The sequence below is a fragment of the Engystomops pustulosus genome, chromosome 6, assembly GCF_040894005.1.
Source record: "Engystomops pustulosus chromosome 6, aEngPut4.maternal, whole genome shotgun sequence".
Lineage (NCBI taxonomy): Eukaryota > Metazoa > Chordata > Amphibia > Anura > Leptodactylidae > Engystomops > Engystomops pustulosus.
This window is the reverse complement of record NC_092416.1, coordinates 36887116-36907252: the sequence shown is the minus strand read 5'-3', so window position 1 is coordinate 36907252 and position 20137 is coordinate 36887116. Positions and strand designations below refer to the sequence as shown.

General features: G+C 41.5%; 3 protein-coding genes across 5 annotated transcripts; 2 read left to right on the top strand and 1 right to left on the bottom strand.

Annotated features, from left to right (window-relative positions):
* The first annotated feature begins 68 nt into the window (after positions 1-68).
* On the top strand, positions 69-5545 carry CRYAB (crystallin alpha B). Of its 2 annotated transcripts, none has more exons than XM_072155748.1 (3): positions 69-323; positions 4601-4723; positions 5197-5545. In XM_072155748.1, exons 1-3 carry the CDS (start codon positions 132-134, stop codon positions 5398-5400), a joined length of 519 nt encoding a protein of 172 aa, XP_072011849.1. In that variant the 5' UTR covers positions 69-131; the 3' UTR covers positions 5401-5545. The 2 variants fall into 2 exon arrangements, with proteins under 2 accessions (XP_072011849.1, XP_072011848.1); XM_072155747.1 differs by having other exon boundaries at positions 4601-4741.
* An 8-nt stretch (positions 5546-5553) lies between these two features.
* Positions 5554-11832, bottom strand: CFAP68 (cilia and flagella associated protein 68). Of its 2 annotated transcripts, none has more exons than XM_072155749.1 (4): positions 11626-11832; positions 9032-9239; positions 7803-7872; positions 5554-7654 (listed from the first exon to the last, which is right to left on the bottom strand). In XM_072155749.1, exons 1-4 carry the CDS (start codon positions 11652-11654, stop codon positions 7545-7547), a joined length of 417 nt encoding a protein of 138 aa, XP_072011850.1. In that variant the 5' UTR covers positions 11655-11832; the 3' UTR covers positions 5554-7544. The 2 variants fall into 2 exon arrangements, with proteins under 2 accessions (XP_072011850.1, XP_072011851.1); XM_072155750.1 differs by having other exon boundaries at positions 11657-11828.
* On the top strand, positions 11723-19472 carry FDXACB1 (ferredoxin-fold anticodon binding domain containing 1). The gene is made up of 6 exons (XM_072155746.1): positions 11723-11889; positions 13326-13511; positions 15237-15393; positions 16536-16739; positions 16992-17138; positions 18138-19472. The coding sequence occupies exons 1-6, from the start codon at positions 11886-11888 to the stop codon at positions 19225-19227; spliced, it is 1788 nt and encodes a 595-aa protein (XP_072011847.1). The 5' UTR covers positions 11723-11885; the 3' UTR covers positions 19228-19472.
* The last annotated feature ends 665 nt before the right edge of the window (positions 19473-20137 follow it).

Sequence of the window (20137 nt, the reverse complement as noted above, 5' to 3'; positions counted from 1 at the left end):
CAGAGTTCAATGTTGGGGTGCAGGGGAGGAGCACAGGATGGACCACTCTGTATATAAGGCCTTTGGGTTTGTTGGGTGACTCAAACACTGCACACTTCTCCCTGACAGCTAGCACCACAAGCCTGACGAAAATGGATGTGACTATCCATCATCCCTGGTTCCGCCGCCAATTGTTCTCCTTCTTTGGACCAAACAGGCTCTTCGAACAGAGTTTTGGGGATCACCTTCAAGAGTCGGAGTTGTTTCCCACCCTGTTGTCCCCTTTCTACTTCAAATATCCTTTCCTCAGACTTCCACACTGGATAGAAAGTAGCTTGTCCGAGGTAACTGACTTCTTGTTCTTCTTTCATTTGTTTTAGATGGGCGTTTTCATGAGTGGTGGTCTCTAAGCTGGGGATGGGCCAGAATCTTAAAGGGCATCTACCACCAGGATGAAAGATTGTAAACCATGCACACTGACATACTGGTGTGTGCCCGCTCAGGCAGGACCTGCTCTTCTTTTAGCTTCTTATGCCTCTGTTTTTTTTTACAAAAAAAATGCTTTAAAAATGATGCAAATAAGCCTGAGGGGCTCTGGGCTCCATAGGTGTTAATGTAGACTGGAGGCCCTCAGGTTCATTTGCATAATTTTTAAAACCTTTTTTCCTAAAGACAAGAGCATAGGAAGCTTAAAGAAGAGCAGATCCTGCCAGAGGGGACACACATCAGTAGGTCAGTGTGCTTGGTTTACAATCTTTCATCCTGGTGGTAGATGTCCTTTAACTCTTAGCATGACCTGAAATCTAAAGGATGGTTGTCAAAGTTTTTACAACTGGTTGGAAATGACTGATGAGTAGGAAACACGACTCAAATTCTGCTGGATGTGGAAGGACTACTTGTAGGGTGGAGTTCTTCAAGCTCCAAAAATTTTATTAAAAAATACTACAAAACCGTGATACGCTGTGAGTTAGCCTGCGCTAGGGGTATGATAAGTGCTAAGTGTAAGAAAGTAGTTATAATTGCTTATAAATATTCACCGTGACCTTTTGCTATGTTACTGTGTTGCTTATGGTCATCTATACATAGATATTTATGTCCGTGGACTGTTGGTAAACAACATTGACCTCGCTCTACCCCCTCCTCACAACCTACATCCATATCCATGTTCTACATGTTTATCTGCTACATATATTATTAGGCAACACTTACCTAATTCAGGAAGCCTTGGAGCAGTATTATTTTTTTTGTAGCTTTATATGACAGTATTATACATTGTGGCTCATTCACTAAGGGTTTGCGTTGCACTTTAGTTGGACGGTGCACGTTCTTCATGGCTAAAACAGGTATTTAAGAAGTGTGTGCCGGCGGACGATCCGACTGATCCGCACTGAGCGCCGTGTTTAACTTGCAAATTGTTTTGCACGACCAATGTTAAAGGTGCACCACAAAAAAGATGGTGAACTCTGTCGGGCCAGCGTGGCGCATGATCTTAGTGAATCGCTGAACGCAGCATTACAGACTGAAATAACACTTTTAATGCATTTTCCGATTATATATATATAAATAAGCCCCATTTTCTTTAACACTACAATTTTGGCACCATATTTTGTTCTTATGTAGGCAATATATAGCAGTATTTTTTCAACACCATATGGCAGTGTGGATACAACACAGACATACTTTCCCTAGACCCAACTTCTACCCAATTTGACTTTAGGTTCTTTCTTATTACCGCTTTATATTGGGAAAATTTGTGGTGATTTTATACGTGTCCTATCCACACTGGGTGTAAGGAGAACATTGCTGCTAATAAACTGAGTCTTGTTTTGGTCCCAGCGTGGGCTCAGAGGTACATTCTAATCCTACAGTTATAGATGTCACATAGAAAATCCCTTATTAATATGCACGGATCCTGTTACAGCACATTGCCCGGGACGTCTATCCTTACACTGGAAGTAAACAACATGCCCTCAGATATACTTAGATCTCCTGATACAGCACAGAAACATGATCGGCCATACAGTTATGTCATAAGATATTGTATTATGCAATAGTGTTTGCTTTTAGGTGTAGTTATTTCCTCTTCCTAGCAGGTTCTTTACCATCTCTATTAGTGTGGGACATAAAGCATCTTACTACTCATCCTATGGCCAGGTAAGCATACTAGACGAACCTTTTAGAGACCGAGTGCCCAAACTACAACCAAGACCCACTTATTTATCGCAAAGTGCCAGCACAGAAATTTTATTTGTGATTTATACTCCCTTCTCTGTCACATCTTTCATTCATAACCGTACCCTGAGGACACCAACAAAGTAGAAAATAAAAGAAATTTGGATGATCATTTATGACCCCTCCAGGGTCCCATAAACAGGAAGAATTGTCAGGGCCGATGCAGGAGGACCTGGAGTCCTCTCTGGTGATGGCCTGGGTGCCCACTGAAAGGGCTCTGAGTGCCACTTCTGGCACCCGTGCCATAGGTTCGCCACCACTGTACTAGACCATAGCCCAGCAAACCTGAGGCACCCAATGGGCGCTCCTGGTAATAGCTGTATAGTGGCATTACACTTTCAGTTGCTTGTTTGGCCCACAGCTATTCCTACTGTTGCTCCCATACACAAGCACTCCTGGTTTGGCGAAGTATGCATGTATTTTTTCATGGAAAGAGTGAAATAAGACACAAACAGACAACTCTGGAAGTCTTTATCGCTTTTGAGATCAAAATATTGGCATCAAATTTTAATACATCTTCTTCCTGTGGTGGGTTGATCCTGCAGAAATTGGCAGGTTCGGGAAACGGGTTTGGGTCTCTAATGTGGATGGGAGCTTTAGTATACCCATTGTGGATGTGCACTTGCATGATATAGATGGTTATTCCAATATTGATCTATAGGACATTGCAATGATTGGGGGTAAATTATACTTTCTTACTTTGTTACCCCAGTTTCATCAGTTATCCGTATACACATAAGCCCTTCAATGGCCACATGCAATCCAATAATTCTTGAATAAATTGGTCAATTATCAATTATGTATGGGAGCGCCTTGAGATGTGTGTGGATGGGACTTATTTCTATCTCACCATTGAGAAATCCTCCACCCGAGCATGCATGTAGCTGGTAAAGATGAAAGGAATAACTTGGTTAAATGAGAAATGACCTTAACTTGAGGCTTTTGGGCCTGATTCAGAATTTTTGACAATCTCTTTATACAGGGATAGTTACAGTATGCCTTTAATTATAAACTGCAAAGTCTATGAAGAATTCTACAAACTTATAATATACATCTCTTCAAAGGAAATCTACCATCAAAATCAAGGATGATAAACCAGAGACATTTACGGTACTCATAGATCCAGGCACCATGACTGTCATAATGTACTAATTTTTGTTATGACCATCTTCCTACTAAAATCAACTTTTAAAATTATAATAAACACAGCCCTTCTGGCTCATTAGCATATTTTTAAGGTTGATTTTAGAAGGAAGGCGGCCATGGATAACAAATATAAGAAGATTACCACAGTTACGGTGCCTGGATCTATGAGTAAGTGTCCCGGAACTTCCTGCTTGATTTAGATGGTAGATTTAATTTAAAGTGTAACTTTTGACTTTATTAAATTTTTCCTATAGCTGCTATAGCTGAAAACTAACGTTTTTCAACATACATTCATTACGTTATTGAAGTTGTTTCTCTGCTAATCCTCTGCTATCATCCTGTCTCAGTCCTCCTACCTAGAGTCTGGCATTCTGGTTGCTAAAAGATCCATAGAGTGAAAGAGGAGGGAACAGGAGATGCAGTCTACAGATTGAGGGGTCACAGAAGGGCGAAGGGGTTTGTCTATTTACTGAGCTAGTTCTTTTCTCTGCTCAGTAATAACAGTACCCAGCAGCAACTCTATCATGTCTGCTCTGTCTACACTCTGCTCTTATGTTGTCACACCTCTCCCTGCAGCTTCTCATTATCTTCTAGCTTCTTCTATTATCATCCATAAGCCTTCCCTGCACACCATCAACCTCTATCTAGGCTTTGACAAGACTAGTTGGGTCAGTGAAGAGAAGGGGGTAGGATCAGTACCGCAGTCTGATACATAGGATGACGGCTATTTATATCTATGTGTGCCATGTCTTCTCCATTGTCTGTACTCTCCATCCCTTCACTGTCCTGCGAAGAGTGAACAGCCTGGCTGACACATCCATCACAGCAGGAAATGTGTATAATAGTCATAAGGCTGCATTAGTTTATAGGTCTATTTGTGTGTAATAATCTGTGTGCTAGAAATGCTAGTGATAGAGAGGAGAGCTTAGCATTATGGGAAGTGAGGGAAGCTGTCCTGGCCTCACTGCTCTTAGCTGAAGTCATACCCAGAAAGTGCACTCCCACATCAGGAGAAGTTGGAGAGGATTTTATAAAAAGTGCTGATGCAAGTCAGTGGGGGAGATGGTAACAAGTGCCATGTAACGTCAATCGTGAAAAATGTCCTGCTCTTCTATAGGGTCGTGGCGGTATTATTCGGAGTGTCTTCTACATGTAACTGCAACTCACATTGTACTGATCACATTACAACTTTCATGTAGCTTTGTCGCCTTTTACTCAAAACCTCACCCTATGTCTTCCACAGCTGAGACTGGAAAAGGACAAGTTTTCTGTAAATCTCGATGTGAAACATTTCTCCCCAGAAGAACTGAAAGTAAAAGTGGTGGGAGATTACGTCGAAATCACTGGAAAACATGAGGAACGTCAGGTAGTAACCGCTGAACTGGTAAATACTGTAAGCCCTCCTTCCATATTCCGCTATAGCTATGTCGCTATACAGGTCCACCAGTCAGGGTATTAATTAAAATAGACATAATAAAAGTATAAAATTGTATGAGTGTAAAGGTTTTGGGAGGATTACATGTGTATGGGGCTCCCTGACTCTCCTAACAGAATTTGTGGGAAGGAAGAACCAGCAATAGTAAATTTCACCTGACCTCATTGAGTGGGGGCAACCCATATATGGGGTAGTTGGCCTATCCCATCCAAATGGAGTGTATTTACTATTTGTATATAGAGAAATATATAGACAAAACCACACATGTGCAGTTACTTCAGTATTCGGAGGGGACATGACACTTGGCCGGTGGTCACATTAGACAAACCCTTTAAGGAAGGTCTTTTAGCAGACGAGACACTAGCACAATTGACATTGCTACTGGTTATCCTCTTCCTTCCTAGGATGAACATGGCTATGTTTCCAGAGATTTCCAGCGTAGATATAAAATCCCAATGGATGTTGATCCCCTCTGCATCACCTCATCCCTGTCCCCAGATGGAGTCTTGACTGTGACCGGACCAAGGAAGCTGGCTGACGTTCCCGAACGCTCCATCCCCATTACCCGTGAAGAGAAAGCCGCCATTGGTGCTGCCCCCAAGAAGTAGAGTCTCTCAGCCTTTCCAGCTAGAGAAGATATCCTTCCACCCTGCCAGAGAGAGTGCGCGCGTACTACACTGCTACATGTATTTATTTGTGCTGTCCTGTGACCAAATCAAATTACTAATACAAATAAAAGCAAAGAGAAGCATCTGCACGCGTTTCACTCATGTTCACCTACATTTTATTACTAAGAATGAATGAAAGTCTGTCCCATCCTACTGCAAAACTACATATGACAGGACAACAGGATCAAATATTAGATTCCACGGATGAGGGCAGATATACAGGAGGTCCCCTACTTAAGAACACCTGACTTACAGACGACCCCTAGTTACAAACGGACCTCTGGATGTTGGTAATTTACTGTACTTTAACCCCAAGTTACAATCATCAGTTGTAACAGTTATCAAAGTTGTCTGTAATGAAGTTTTATTGCTAATCCTGGTTCCCAAAAAAATTTAAATCCAATTGTCACAGAGACCAAAAAATTTTTTGCCTGGGGTTACAATTATAAAATATACAGTTCCAACTTACATACAAACTCAACTTAAGAACAAATCTACATAACCTATCCTGTACGTAACCCGGGGACTGCCTGTATATGGGCATAGTATAGATCATGATCTCAGAAGACTTGGAATGTGATCAGGAATGGAGTATTTATTAACTGGACATTCCAATAATTCCTTTAATTGAGCCTTCTGAGGTTTCGCAGGTAACCACATAACTATTAACTGAAAACACTCTTTTTGTAATAGACCAATTGAATAATGTGGTTAATCATGGCCGCATCTTGACCGCCTCAAGTAACTGACACTTTAATATTGTTTATGACCTAAATATTGGGCGAGATTTATCACATGCCAAGACTTGTGCACCGGAGTGTGATTAAATCCCCACTCCTCCATATACATCAAATGGCATAGGTCTCCTGATGTATCTAGTGGAGCAGCCATGCAATGTATATTCCTACACCAGCTTCAAAGTCTGTTACACTGTCTCCCCTTCCCCCCAACCACCACCCTCTGCATGGTGTACTCTCCCTGAAGCAGAGGAAGTTTCAGTACACAGTGGTAAGAGGGAAGTATAACAGCCTTTGAATCTGCAGGGGGGAGGAGCTCGGGGAACCGCCCCAGTAGCCCTTCAGGCTTTTTAACATAATTTTAAAAGTTGATTTTAGAAGAAAGCAGGCCATGATAACCACAGTCATGGTGCCTAGTGCTAGATAGCTATGTCCTGTCTGAGAAACATGATCTGTGTACCAAATCAAGCATGGCCGTGTGGTCCAATTCCACAGCCAGGGCACTGCTGCACTACTACTCACCTACAGCTTTAAGATCGTAGCATTTCAGCTGTTACATAGCTCACTACATGATAACTCACTATGAGTTTGGTCAATCCTGTAAATGGGACTTAGGGCATGGTCACATAATGTGTTTCGGTTGCTTTTTCATTGTGCTTTGAAACGCATTACAACAGGTGAGGAGAGGTGATTTGCCTAATTAAATTACTGTTAACATTGGCGTTTACAAAATGCAGTGTAATTGTGATATCAACATATGTGTTAACAGTATGTTTACAATCACATTTTGTTAACACATTGTCGACACTTGTTAACATCACATTTACACTGCATTTTGTAAATGCAAATGTTAATAGTAATGTAATAAGGCAAATCACCTCTCCTCATCAGTTGTTTCAAAACGCAATGAAAATTTCCTTAAAACGCACCGTGTGACTGCGCCCTTAGGCTTCTTTCACATGGACGAATGCAACGCCCAGGCCAGTACTCTGGCATAGTATAAGTTTGGGTGAATAGGTGGAGGGGGGAGCACTATATCTCCATTAGGAGATGTGCTGCTGGACTGTATGGACAGCAAAAGATAGCACAGTCTCTATCTTTCTTTCAGGGACGGCATGGTACGGTGACACGTGTGTGCTTACCGTACTGTGCCATGCACAATGTACTTGTATGGCGGCCGTATGCTAGCTAATGTACGTACAGCTAGCATACGGCCACCATATTCAGGTGTCTGAAAGGGGCCTTCCTGTCACTTCATTAATGTACAAGTATGATGTGTCTATTAAATATTCTCACATATCACATAATAGTAAGATTCGGCTCTATACTGTGTTCATTGGGTGATGCTTAGGAGCTGCCATAGTCGATCATATAGCAGGATTTTTCCGGAGGTTTATATTGAGGTGGGATGAGTTCAGGTTGATGTCCTGGGAATGCATGAGGCTCTCTCTTGAAAACTGGAAAAAGAAGTAAAATTGAAGTTTTAATACCAAAATCTGCATTTATTGTAGTTATTGATATGTTTCAGCAGTTCACCAACCAGTTCTTTCCTAGGAATTGCAAACATGGATGTATATATAACGTATATATAATGTGGCGATGTACCTTGTCTGCCTGTAGAGCTGCCGTTCCTGAGATATTCAGCATTGTATGAGGTCTCATAATAATGAGAATACTGAAAAAGAAGCCATATTGATTAGTCAACCTTCTTATGAATCTTCTGGACACTTAACCACAATATCTGATCGACCAAAGAGGAAAACGGCACAAACCCTAAAGGGGTTTCCATAGGCCTTTAAGCAAACAATGACGAATGTACAGTATAACAGTCAATTCAGGGAACTGCACCTCTGCTCCTATTGCTCCATCGACTTTATAGGTTCAAGAAGCCACATTTATTAAAGTGTTTGCGCCAATTTTCTGACTGCCTTTAGACACTGAAAAGAACGTGCAAACTGCTTGCACATGTATTTATAAGGTGTCTTCGTTTTGTGTCCTCGGCTGCCCTATGCCTGACACGCCACAAAATTCTGCACCCATAATGGCGTTCCGGTACTGAGTCAGACTGTGCTACTTTTTCCTGCAACTCAACAGTATTGTGTCTCATGCTCTATGCTAAAGTTGGTGCACACTTCCCAAGAAGTGCAGGTGACGACAGATTAATGAAGACCCTGGTGCCGAGTGCAGCGCTCCGCAATCTCTGTCAGCTGCATAGAGATGAATGGAGCAAAGCGGACATACACCGCCGTCGGCTCAGCTCATCTCAGGGAGCGACAAGGGGTCTGATGGAAGTACCTCGGACTCCATCAGACCCCCAGTTCTCGTGATCTGTGGAGTTCTCATCACTGAGACCTCCACCGATCTGCAAGTTATGCCCTATACTGTGGATAGGAGCTAACTTGTTTTGTGGGAAATCCCCTTTAAGACAAGCAGTACTAGGGCTGTAATGTCAGCAATCACCAGACACTGTACAGGAAGATGACTTCGGGGGAATTTATAAAAATGCCAGTCTTAAAATTCCCCACGCAGGGCTGCGGAAACCGTATCTTCTAAGAGGCTCTGGTCTCTTAGAAGATCGATGCAATCTAAGCCAGTTGGGATTTAAGACCAGGTGTGATCTGGGGATTTCAGCTATAGTCTCCACCAGTTCTACTACAGTAATTGCAATGAACCAGGACTTCATGCCCCTGCCGCCCCATCTGACACGCCCCAAACTGGCAGGGATGGAGAGATTTATGTGCCTTGTCAACCAGAAAACTGGCAGCTTAAGGCATAATGAAAGTCCCCATTGGCTTCCCTCTGGTGGAGTATACTTTGCCTTTAGTAATCAGTACCTGTGAGGGCATTGATCTCCTTTCTTCCAATTTACGCAGGTCGTAACGTTCCTGATTCCAGTTTCCAATGAGAGTCTTGTTACAATAAGAGTCCTCTTTGGTTTTGCACCTCCATCCATACTGCTTGAATTTAGTCTCAGGTCTCATATCTGCCCAGACTTCACCATGGCCATCTGCCTTTAGATCAGAACTAAAATGGGACATTTTCCTGAACAGAATAGAGTAAAAAGTTATGGTACATATAAAACCCAAAAATAAATATCCCAATGTAATGATATTAAGGGCTCCCCTTTAGGCCTCTTGCATACTAGCGTTGCGTTTCACGTCAGGGTGCAATGCGTGAAAAACTGACGTTTTGACTGCGTTTTTGTTCCATTTTTCCTTGGAGTAATTTGCGGTTTTTTTGCGTTTTCGGCGCATTTTTGACGCGCGATTCAATGGGAGACTCGAGCATATTTCAAAGGGACCATGGTTTGGGATTAAAATGTGTTATTTAATTGAAAAATAATGTCTTCTGATAATTTGCAAACATCGGCGATCTATTCTTCACTGTTCCGCGCGTATATTATCTCCCGACAATTTAGCAGATGTGAAGAACAGTGAAGAATAGAATAAAAACATTGTACACAGTGAACACAGTGAACACAGGATCATTTAAGATAAAAACACAGTGCAGAACACAGTGCAGAATAGATTACAGATGTTCGGCACATCTGCTTACTTGTCGGGAGATACGCGCGGAACGGCGCGAACAAAATAGCATGTGAAGAACAATATATATGTGTGTGAAGAACAAATTGCAGATGTTTAAATACATCTGCAATGTGTTCTTCACACATATATATTGTTCTTCACATGCTATTTTGGGCGCGCCGTTCCGCGCGTATCTCCCGACAAGTAAGCAGATGTGCCGAACATCTGTAATCTATTCTGCACTGTGTTCTGCACTGTGTTTTTCTCTTAAATGATCCTGTGGTCACTGTGGTCACTGTGTTCAATGTTTTTATTCTATTCTTCACTGTTCTTCATTGTGTTTTTTTAATTAAATGCTCGATCGCGAGCAGGGGAAATAATGTTATTCTGGTCACCTAGCAACCCTTACGTTTAAAACGCATTGCACTCGCATTGCACTTGCAATGATTGCGAGTGCAATGCGTTCTTGATGCATCTCCATAGACTTGAATGGGGCGTGAAAAACGCGCGTGACCCGCAAAAATAGAGCATGCTGCGATTTTGACGCGCGTGCAAACGAACGCAAGCACGCGCGTTGAAAACCACGCAAATGGAGAAAGACCCATTGAATACAATGGGACAGAGTGCAATGCGAGTTCTGAGCGTCAAATGCACGCGCAGAACTCGCGCGTGAAAAACGCCAGTGGAGAAGGGGCCTTAGGGTTTCCCTGCTATACTGTGCTCATAAATGATCTTAGATATGGAGGACATGAGTCTATAAAAATGACATGTCTGAAAAACCGCTGAACCTTTTTTATATCAGTTTTCTGGCATAAAGCGGTAGTAAACAGGACCTGCTCCAGATTTCAGTAGGCCCCTGGCGACAGAACCTCAGTGAACGCATTAAAACAATAGAAACGAAAACAGCCACCTGTTCCCCAAAATGGGGGGGGGGGGGGGGCTGCATGGAGAGGGCTCTCTCTATACATGGCTGGTGTCAGCTGTATTATACAGAACACACCTGCTGTAAACTGCCCAGATTTGTGCTGGTATTTATTGTGGCAGTTAACCTGTTATGTGCCATAGTCGTATCTGTTCAATGTATCTAAAATGACTTCAGCACGGGGGAGAAGGTGCTGATCCATTGCCATGACAGCCTCTCTGAATCAGCACAATTTATTAGAGTCTATCAGATGCCTTATACAGCTCTGTTCACCGAAGGTTACTCATAGGTTCCAGGCACAGTGACAGTGGTAATATAATATATTTTAGATTATTTAGAAATGACCTGGAAGACCTCTGGGGCATTACAAGAGCCACCCCGTGGTGCAAATTCACAGGCTGTTACACCGTCCCCTGTCCATTGCATGCTGAAACTTCCCCTGTTGCAGAGAGATAACATCATGTAGAAGGAGGGGAAAGTGCTGATGGAACAGAGGAAAGGGGGGACAGTGTAACAGCCTGTGAAGCTGCAGCACCGAGGGGCTCTAGTAATCTATATCTGATAGATCATTATCCAGTCCCCAGACAAGGGGAGTCTGCAAATCGAAACCATGATACCTACACTCCTGCAACTTGTGAACAGAAGAAAAATGCATAAACATATAGAGTATATACATATCTCTACATACATATATATGGTGATGACAGAAAGTTGCATGTATTTAGAAGGTGATGAAAATTACACATTTTAGTAAACTGCATTATGTGTGAATTTTCATCACCTTCTAAATACATGCAACTTACTGTCATCACCATATGATGAATCAGTCTCTCCACATTTACACACACACATATATATATATACATAAGATATATATATATATATATATATATATATATATATATATATATGCATGCTATGCAAACACACTCACATATGTGTGTGTTGTATCACTCATAGACTGATCATATGATCATACCATGCACTACACGCTGTATAGATATACATACGCGATGCTTTTGCTGAAGTTCTCAGCTCCACTTTGTTGACATCCGTTTCTTAGCAGCAGAACGTGACGTCATCAGTATGCGCCGCAGAACCAGGAAGCGGCCTGGAGGAGCGGGTCACGTGATCGTAGCACTTCATGGTTGTTCCATGTGCGGAGCCTGTGCCTCTTCTACACGTGATCTCCGGCTTGTGTCTGATAGTATGAGCGGTGACTGTGAGACGTGATGGGTCATGGGTGAGTGACATCACAATGCAGGACACACTACACTGGGTACATGTAAGACACCAAGCTATAGGGGGATGTATGCAGAATCGTATCTGGATACATTATTGAGAAAAGGAGAATTGTTTAATATAGGTTAAGGGACAACGTTAAAGGGATTGTCCAGACCCACGTCTTCACCACTTCTTAAAGGGATATTTTAATGTCTAGAGATCTATCTATCTATCTATTAGATGTGGGTCTCTCTCTTGGAGCATGTATATTACTGTGTGCATTACTGTATAGTAGGTCTATTGCTGTGTGCATTACCGTGTAGCAGGTCTATTGCTGTGTGCATTACTGTGTAGTGGGTCTGTTACTGCTGTGGCTTCTAGTTGTGTGATTCAACCACCACCATTGCTAGCAAACTGTGGCTTTACACCAGGTATTATGCACTGTGCAACCTATAGATACTTTGGGGGATAAGTACTAGAAGTGTCTAAAAGTTAGATGTTATAAAGGGGATACGTGTATTTTGTCAGACAGCCTCTTTAAGGGCTATTTCATCACAATAAGTTCATTATTCAGTAAGTTCAGCTTTTGCAAGAAGATAGATGTCCTCTCTTATTATGGCACCATTTCAGTTGTATCTTTTTGTTCTACACTCACATCTACATGTATAAACAGAATGCCCAGAGATTCCCATCTGCCTGTCCTTGTCTGGACTGGAATATCTGTATGTCTAGGAGTGAACTGAGCAGAAGCGGAATCAGAGAGGCTTGAGATTAATAAGAGTAAGAGGAATAGCGTTTCTTTTTTTCTTTTTTTTTTTTTTTTTTTTTTAATTTAATATTGTGTTTCTGTTCTTAGTTTACTGGGATAAAGATCACTTGATGTGTATCTAGAATCTCCTGCTTCACAATGTATAGAATAGACACCCCAAAATGACTACACCTATAATGCAAGCCCCCAGAGAATATTCTGCTTGGATCTAAGTCCTGAAGCCTGCAGAATTCCTTGCTTCTTTTGTTTTATACTTTTTAATGGTTGCATTTATTATATAAAAAAATAACTCCATGTTTAGAAAACTGATATATCTTTATTCAATCTAATCAAAATAAATTACAATAGAGACAATAATATGTGGACAAAGGATTAAAATGACATGTATACAAGTAACAGTCACTAGAGGGCCTTGAGGTAGGTTATACAATCCATCTACAAATATAATGGCATACAAGGAGACACAACAAAGATAGAAAACTCACATAGCCAAACCATACCACATGTCAGATTGTAAATATACCGTACCAAGGGAAAGGAATACACGCCACAGACCCCTTAGTTTGATCAGTTTTCTAAACTTGGAGTTATTTTTTGTTCAAATATTTGGTGGTATGGTTTATGCTGGTGGTGTGTAGGCCCTCACTAACGGCATGTTACTTTTTGTTTGTATTTATTTTAATCAGATCGAGATCTACAGGAGAAGACGTTTACTCTTCTATTAGTCGGAGAGGGCAATTTTTCTTTCTCTGCTTCCCTCTGTGATAACAGCCACCAACATCATCACATTACTGCCACCTGTTATGAGTCAGAAGATATTGTCCGTAAGCAGCCTCCGGCTTGGAGCAATGTCCAGCACCTTAGAAGTAAAGGTAAAGTTATAAATAAGTGGTTGTAACATGAATAGTGCAGCTGGTCAAACACAACCGATGGGTTTTTGCACATTTACCATGTGTTTGGCTGGTTTTCACAGCTGCTTACACTTCCAAAAAATGAAGAAAAGCAGATTCAAACCAGCCAAACACAATGTAAACATGCAAAAACCCATGCATTTTCAGTCCGTTTAAAAACACACCAAGAACGGACATAAAACTTACTGTATGAGAGCACCCTTAGGCCTTGCAGCTCTATTTGTCTCCATGGCACTGATGGAGATTGCTGAGCATAGTACTTCACTACATTTGTCAGTACAGTAAACAGTTAATGAAGCCCCCTGATGTGATCGGGCAACCCCTTTAAAGGGATTTTCATGAATTGAAATATTGATGACCGTCGACACCCCTGGACAGATCAGTTATAATGGCAGCAGTTCTCCAATGTTGCTGTTTTTACAATTATACTTGTTACTGACAGTATCTAATATTCCATGCCGTGCACTGGGAAGGTGGAAAAAAAATTCCAAATTTGATGAAATTGACAAAAAAAAAACACATTTCTGCCATTTTTTTTGGGTCCTGTTTTTACGGCATTCACTGTTCGCTCCAAATGACTCTACCCCTTTTTATTGTTTGGGTCCGTATGATCGGGGAGATGCCAAATTTATCTACGTTAAGTATTATTATGTTTTAGTAGATTTAAAAAGTTTTAATCTTTTGTACAAAAAAGAAGAATCTTTGTTTTGCCATATTCTGAAGCCAATAACTTTTTCATACTTCAGTGTGTGGAGCTGTACAGGGTGTCATTTTTTTGATGAATGAGATGACGTTTACATTGCTACCATTATGGGGACTGCACAACCTTTTGATCACTCTTTATAAAAAATTTTATGTGTTGCAAAATGGCAAAAAGTGGAGGTTTGGAGAGACTCTTTTCCGTTATGGGGCTCACCACCGGCAATAACCGTTTTTATATTTTGATAGATTGGACATTTTGGGAAACGGTGATACCTACATGTTTATGATTTCATTTGTTTCTTTTATATCAGTTCTAAGGAAAGGGGGGTGATATGAACTTATAGGTTTTTTTTTTCTACTGTGTGACGATCCGGCCCAAGATGGCGGCCTCCACACGCCGCTGGTGGAGCAAAAACCCAGTGTGTTTGAAGAGGGCTCCGCCCATGGGCCTTCTGCATTCACTTGCTGCCGCACAAGGAGTCATACAAGGAGTTGTGCACCTGTGTGACATCACATGACCGGGGATACAACAAGTAGTGCACCTGTGTGACATCACATGACCGGGGATACAACAAGTCGTGTACCCGTGTGACATCGCATGACCAGGGGTACAACAAGTAGTGCACCTGTGTGACATCACATGACCAGGGATACAACAATTCGTGCACCTGCGTGACATCACATGACCAGAGACAGATTTCTATCCACAGGAAGTAAAAGGACAGCAAGCAGAGATCTAGAAAACTGTGAGGACATGATACAGAAAGTAATAATAATAATTGCTTTATTTATACAGCACAGATTACACAGCGCTGCACAGAGCCTGCATATTGGGAACTCTTCATTATACAGACAATAACATTTATTTGCTGAAACAAGAACATCCCTTTAACCAATTGATCATAGATGTATCATTATTACTGTGGTTATATGATGATATTCTAATACTTACCCATATCTTGTTTTTGTCCCCATATTCTGTAGGAGCAGTGGTTCACTTTGGTGTGGATGCTACAAAACTCCATGCCTGCGCCTTTCTCACTGATAAACTATATGACAGAATTATTTTTAACTTTCCACATTGCGGCAGAAAGGCGGGAGTGAAGAAGAACAGAGATTTGCTCTCCAATTTCTTTCTCAGGTAAGTACACAGCATTGATCTGCACGTAGTATGAGATAAAATTGGTGACCATATAATACAAGTTTGGGGTCGGTTGGCCATAGTGGTCATAACATGTAGTGACCCTCTAGTCCTGGGTTATAAAGGTGCTAGAGCTACGGTATCATCTATGATGTGCATATGTCCTTGGGCATGGGAGGCATACGTAACCTGTCACATATAATATAAAGATAACTTAATAAGTAGTGCCTGCTCTATACCCACACATGGGTATCTGCCAAATTACTGCAAAGGTGAAGATACAAGGGAAATCTATCATCAGAATCCATCATGATAAACCAGGGACACTTACTCATAGATCCAGGCACCGTGACTGTGATAATTATCTTATATATGTTATCCATGGCCTCAGTCCTTCTAAAATCAACTTTTAAAAATAAGCTAATGAGCCCCAGCATACTCTTTACAAAACGCAACCGTTAACGTGTTGTTAATCAGGCACATCTCTCCTCAGCTGTTGCAATGCATTTTTAAACGCATGCGTCATATGTGACGTGTGACTGCACACTTACAGGCTTCTACACTCACACTCATCCTCTACTCTCACCCACCTTCTTTTAACTCATCCTCTACTTTCACCCATCCTCCCCCATTCGTTTAGCACCTGTGCAATATAACAGTGTGTAAGGCTGCGTTCGCACGCTGCGTTTTGATTGCGTTTTTAAACCCATTACAACAGATGAGGATAAGTGATTTGCATAATTACATGATTGTTTACATTTGTTAACACAATGCTAACATAGCATTTACATTTATGTAAATTAGGCAAATTGCATTTATGTAATTAGGCAAATCACCAGTGTGAAAGAGCCCTAAAGCTACAGCACAGAGGGGATCTGGTAATGTCCCCCACCCCAGAGCCTTTCTGGCTCATAAGCATGATTTTAAAAGTTGATTTTAGAAGGAAGGAGGCCATGGATAACAAATATTAGAAGACTGCCACAGTCCCGGTGCCTGGATCTATGAGAAGTGTCCCTGGTTTATCACGATGGATTTTGATGGTAGATTTCCTTTAAGTTGCATGTAACTACCCATGTCTGTATAATTGGATATACTATTATATACTATAATAATGCAGGGTATTTGTGCTTTCTCCATCACAGCTGTGCAGATGTACTTTCTCCATGTGGGGAAATCCATGTGGCTCTATGCCAAGGACAAGGTGGTACTCCTGCCGATCACCCGAGGAGGGAATGGCATAATAGCTGGCAAGTGGTTGCGATGGCTTCTCCGGCCGGGTATATCCTGACTTCAGTGGTCCCATTCGATTCTGATAAACATTATGGCTACCAGAGCACTGGGTACAGGTAATATGACTTCTGTTTTTATGATTTAATATCTCCAGAGCTGCTTTCACAACAGTTATGATGGCCGCCTCTTCATACACCATCCTCTCTGCCCTGAATGCTCCTATAGGGATGGGTTAGGGAGAATTTGGTGCAGACGGTAGATGTAGGGTCCGCCTCTTGGGCACTTAAAATTGTGGCACAAGTACCTCTAAAGGGGTTTTCTGAGTTTAGTGGTCAAAAGGTTGTATTCTAATATCTCTTCTTTTCTAGGAGTCAGGAAAAATCATTCCATGTGGTTGGAGCATTGAATCACGTGTTCACCAGAAGTCTGCCATTAGAGAACATCACCGCATTGCAGTTAATTGATAAGTTAACTTCTGTCCAGGACCCTAAATGTATTGAAGCTGAAGAGGACAGGTGATTTACTTTCTATAGCCTGTGTCCTATCTGGTTGTCTTTCATCCGAGGGTTCCTTTACTGTACGTTATCAATGTTTCACAATCCATATTCCGGCACCAGCCCTTCTGCTATCCATATAATTCAATCACCAGATCTCTGCAGGAGTGTAGAGCTCTGCATCTATTGATCCACGATTCTTATACTAACACTGTCACATATATTTATATGTCAATATGTCACTAAATGTAACCCCTTCCTGCTGATGCCCATCTTTGTTTTTCCATTTTTTGCTCCACTCCTTTGACTTTTTTATGTTTGGCTGTACGGAGCTTTATGAGGGCTTGTTTTCTGCATGACAGATTGTCCTGCCTAGTGGCTGTATGCAATATTCAATGTTGTGTACTGGCAAGCAGAAAAAAAATTGAAATGCGGTGAAATCCGGCCCCATTTTACGGATATTATTGAGCGTTCTAAATGAAAACATCTCTTTATTCCCTGAGCAGTTCCGATCCTAGAGCAGTAGTGGCGAACCTATGGCACGGGTGCCAGAGGTGGCACTCAGAGCCCTTTCTGTGGGCACCCGGGCCATGGCCCCAGCACACCAGACGGGACTTGAGGAATCTTCCTGCAGTTCCAAGCAACTTAAAAGATGCTGCTTTCAGTCATATTTTGATACGTACTTCGCTACTTGGGACTGTAGGAAGAGGGAGAATGAATAGACATTATACTTTCCTGAAGATAAGTTGGATAAGGCACATTAAACTCATACCTGGTGCTCTCGGAGAATGCACTGTGATATGGTGGAGTCCTGAGTAGTGCACCCTGGCTTCGCTGCGCATGCGCTGTGGCTATAACACATGCACAATGAGTACACTGCAGCCTATCCTGACCCCGCTTAAAAATTTTTAATAGTAATTTAAGAAATAAAAGCTCTTACCTGTTGGTATTGCTAAGTGCCGATTTATTGTTACAGAATTTTGGTAAATATGGCCTATGTGTTTTTTTTTTCTCTTTAAGGGGATTCCTAGGTAAAACATCATGTCACCCCATCAGCATGTTATATAAAGAACTAATAAAGTATTGTGAAGAGAAGCTGCCTGTAAACGTCATCCAAGATCATTTCCCTATTTTATGTGGAAAGGATACTTGTCGCCTCTATTATGTGACACTCAGTAAAGACAAGGAAGCATCACAAAGTTCTTGTGACAAAAACTTACATTTTCATGAACAGAACCTTTGGTCAGTGGGCAGTGCCCATGCCAGTCATACCCCAGGCCTATATCATCTAAGACCATCACTTTTATGCTTTATTGATGACATCACTCATAAGTCCAACCCTGGACCAGGTCTTCTGACCATCGGGAGTGGCCTTGTTTTTAGGAAGTCCTTAATATCGCCAAGGACCATGCCAGTTTATCACGAGATGCTTATGTTGTTGGGTTACCATGAGAATACGTCAAAAGTTCAGCTCCAGCTATTAATGGACACTATTAAATATGCCATAGAGTCGATCGCAGCATCGATTATCTCTGTGGATAAGGAGAAAACCGGATATGACGCTCTTGGTGTGAAGTTCCATCAGAAAAATAAAGATTATACCATCGTAATGACTTCTAACTGTGATCAGATAATAGGGGACATCAAGGTGGTCCCTCCTGGAGATCAGTACAAAGAGCTTGGGGTTCTTATAGTAGATCTGAACTTAGATTTAATAGCCATGAATATTCTAGATATTCAAGACTGGCGAATGCTATGGACAGAAGATGAAAGGTTCATTGAACAGTTTTCTACTCATCACCTAAGAACTTTTCAAAACTTTTCTTTATATCCGCCATATTATATTCATGATATAAGTTTTTGGATTGATGGTGACTCCATATTTGATGATGTAGAATTTCACACCATAGCACTTCAGATATCTAAGGGAAACATTGTCAATATTCAGTTGCTGGACCAGTATGAAAATGCGGAGACTGGGAAAACTGGTCTGTGTTACCGGATGACGTATCAGTCTTGTGATCGAGCCCTGAGTTACAGATCGGCACTGGAGATGCAGTTACTACTAAGGGATGAATTACAGAGGAGCTTACAAGTCACGCTTAGGTAGCATTTTATCTATAGGGAAACAAAAGGGTTGCAAAAATTCTGCAAAGGAAAAAAATATTGTTATTTACATCTGAATAACATTTTCTCTGCATTTATGTTTTTAATTTAATCATTTATATAGCACTGGCATTGTCAATGTTTATCCAGTGGAGCTCAGAATCGTACAAGGAGTAGTACCTGCAATGCTGAACTGGTTGCTAAACGTAGACCATGACATGGTAATAAAATCTTTTTTTTTAATCTGTACACATTTTGTTGTCTTTTTTTTATAACAATACATAAATCTATATATACATGTGGACAAAATAGTTTTTACCCCTAGTTTAAAGGACATCTACCACCAGGATGAAAGATTGTAAAGCAAGCACACTGCTATGCTGGTCTGTGCTGCTTCTGGCAGGATGTGCTCTTCTCTTAGCATCTCATGCCCTGTTTTTTTTTTATTAAAAAAAAAAAAAAAGGCTTTTAAAATCAGTGCCGTAACTAGAAGCTGACCGGCCCCCGACTATAATGTACGGTTTATAGTAATAGTCTTCTGATATGGGAAAGTGACACCATAAGAGCCCCCTAAACCTCTTGGGCCCGGGTGCGACCGCAACCTCTGCACCCCCTCAAGTTACGCCCCTGTTTAAAATGATGCAAATGAGCCTGAGGGGCTCCAGGCTACATAGATGTTGACAAACCCTTGACCTCCTTTTGCTCAAGGCTGATGTGTCTTGCCAAAAAGTCTGATTTTAGTTTCATCTATCCATAGGACATTCTCCCAGAAGCTTTGTGGCTTGTCATCATGTAGGTTTGCAAATTCAAGCAGATGTGTGTACCTGTATTAGGGATAAGAAGAATGGGAGAGTCTCCATTTATATTTGATGGTTAAGAGGTTCAGTAAAAGGGACATCAAGTTGCTTTCCTCC

Bases quoted from the DNA above. Each gene is read 5' to 3' on its own strand.
- CRYAB (XM_072155747.1), top strand. From the start codon at position 132: ATGGATGTGACTATCCATCATCCCTGGTTCCGCCGCCAATTGTTCTCC. The intron at 324-4,600 runs GTAACTGACTTC...TGTCTTCCACAG, and splicing joins TAGAAAGTAGCTTGTCCGAG to CTGAGACTGGAAAAGGACAA. The intron at 4,742-5,196 runs GTAAATACTGTA...CTTCCTTCCTAG, and splicing joins AGGTAGTAACCGCTGAACTG to GATGAACATGGCTATGTTTC.
- CFAP68 (XM_072155749.1), bottom strand. From the start codon at position 11,654: ATGTATATCTATACAGCGTGTAGTGCATG. The intron at 9,240-11,625 runs GTATGATCATAT...TATTCTGTTCAG, and splicing joins TATACAGCGTGTAGTGCATG to GAAAATGTCCCATTTTAGTT. The intron at 7,873-9,031 runs GTACTGATTACT...CTTCTTTTTCAG, and splicing joins GGAGATCAATGCCCTCACAG to TATTCTCATTATTATGAGAC.
- FDXACB1 (XM_072155746.1), top strand. The intron at 13,512-15,236 runs GTAAAGTTATAA...CATATTCTGTAG, and splicing joins CCAGCACCTTAGAAGTAAAG to GAGCAGTGGTTCACTTTGGT. The intron at 16,740-16,991 runs GTAATATGACTT...CTTCTTTTCTAG, and splicing joins TACCAGAGCACTGGGTACAG to GAGTCAGGAAAAATCATTCC.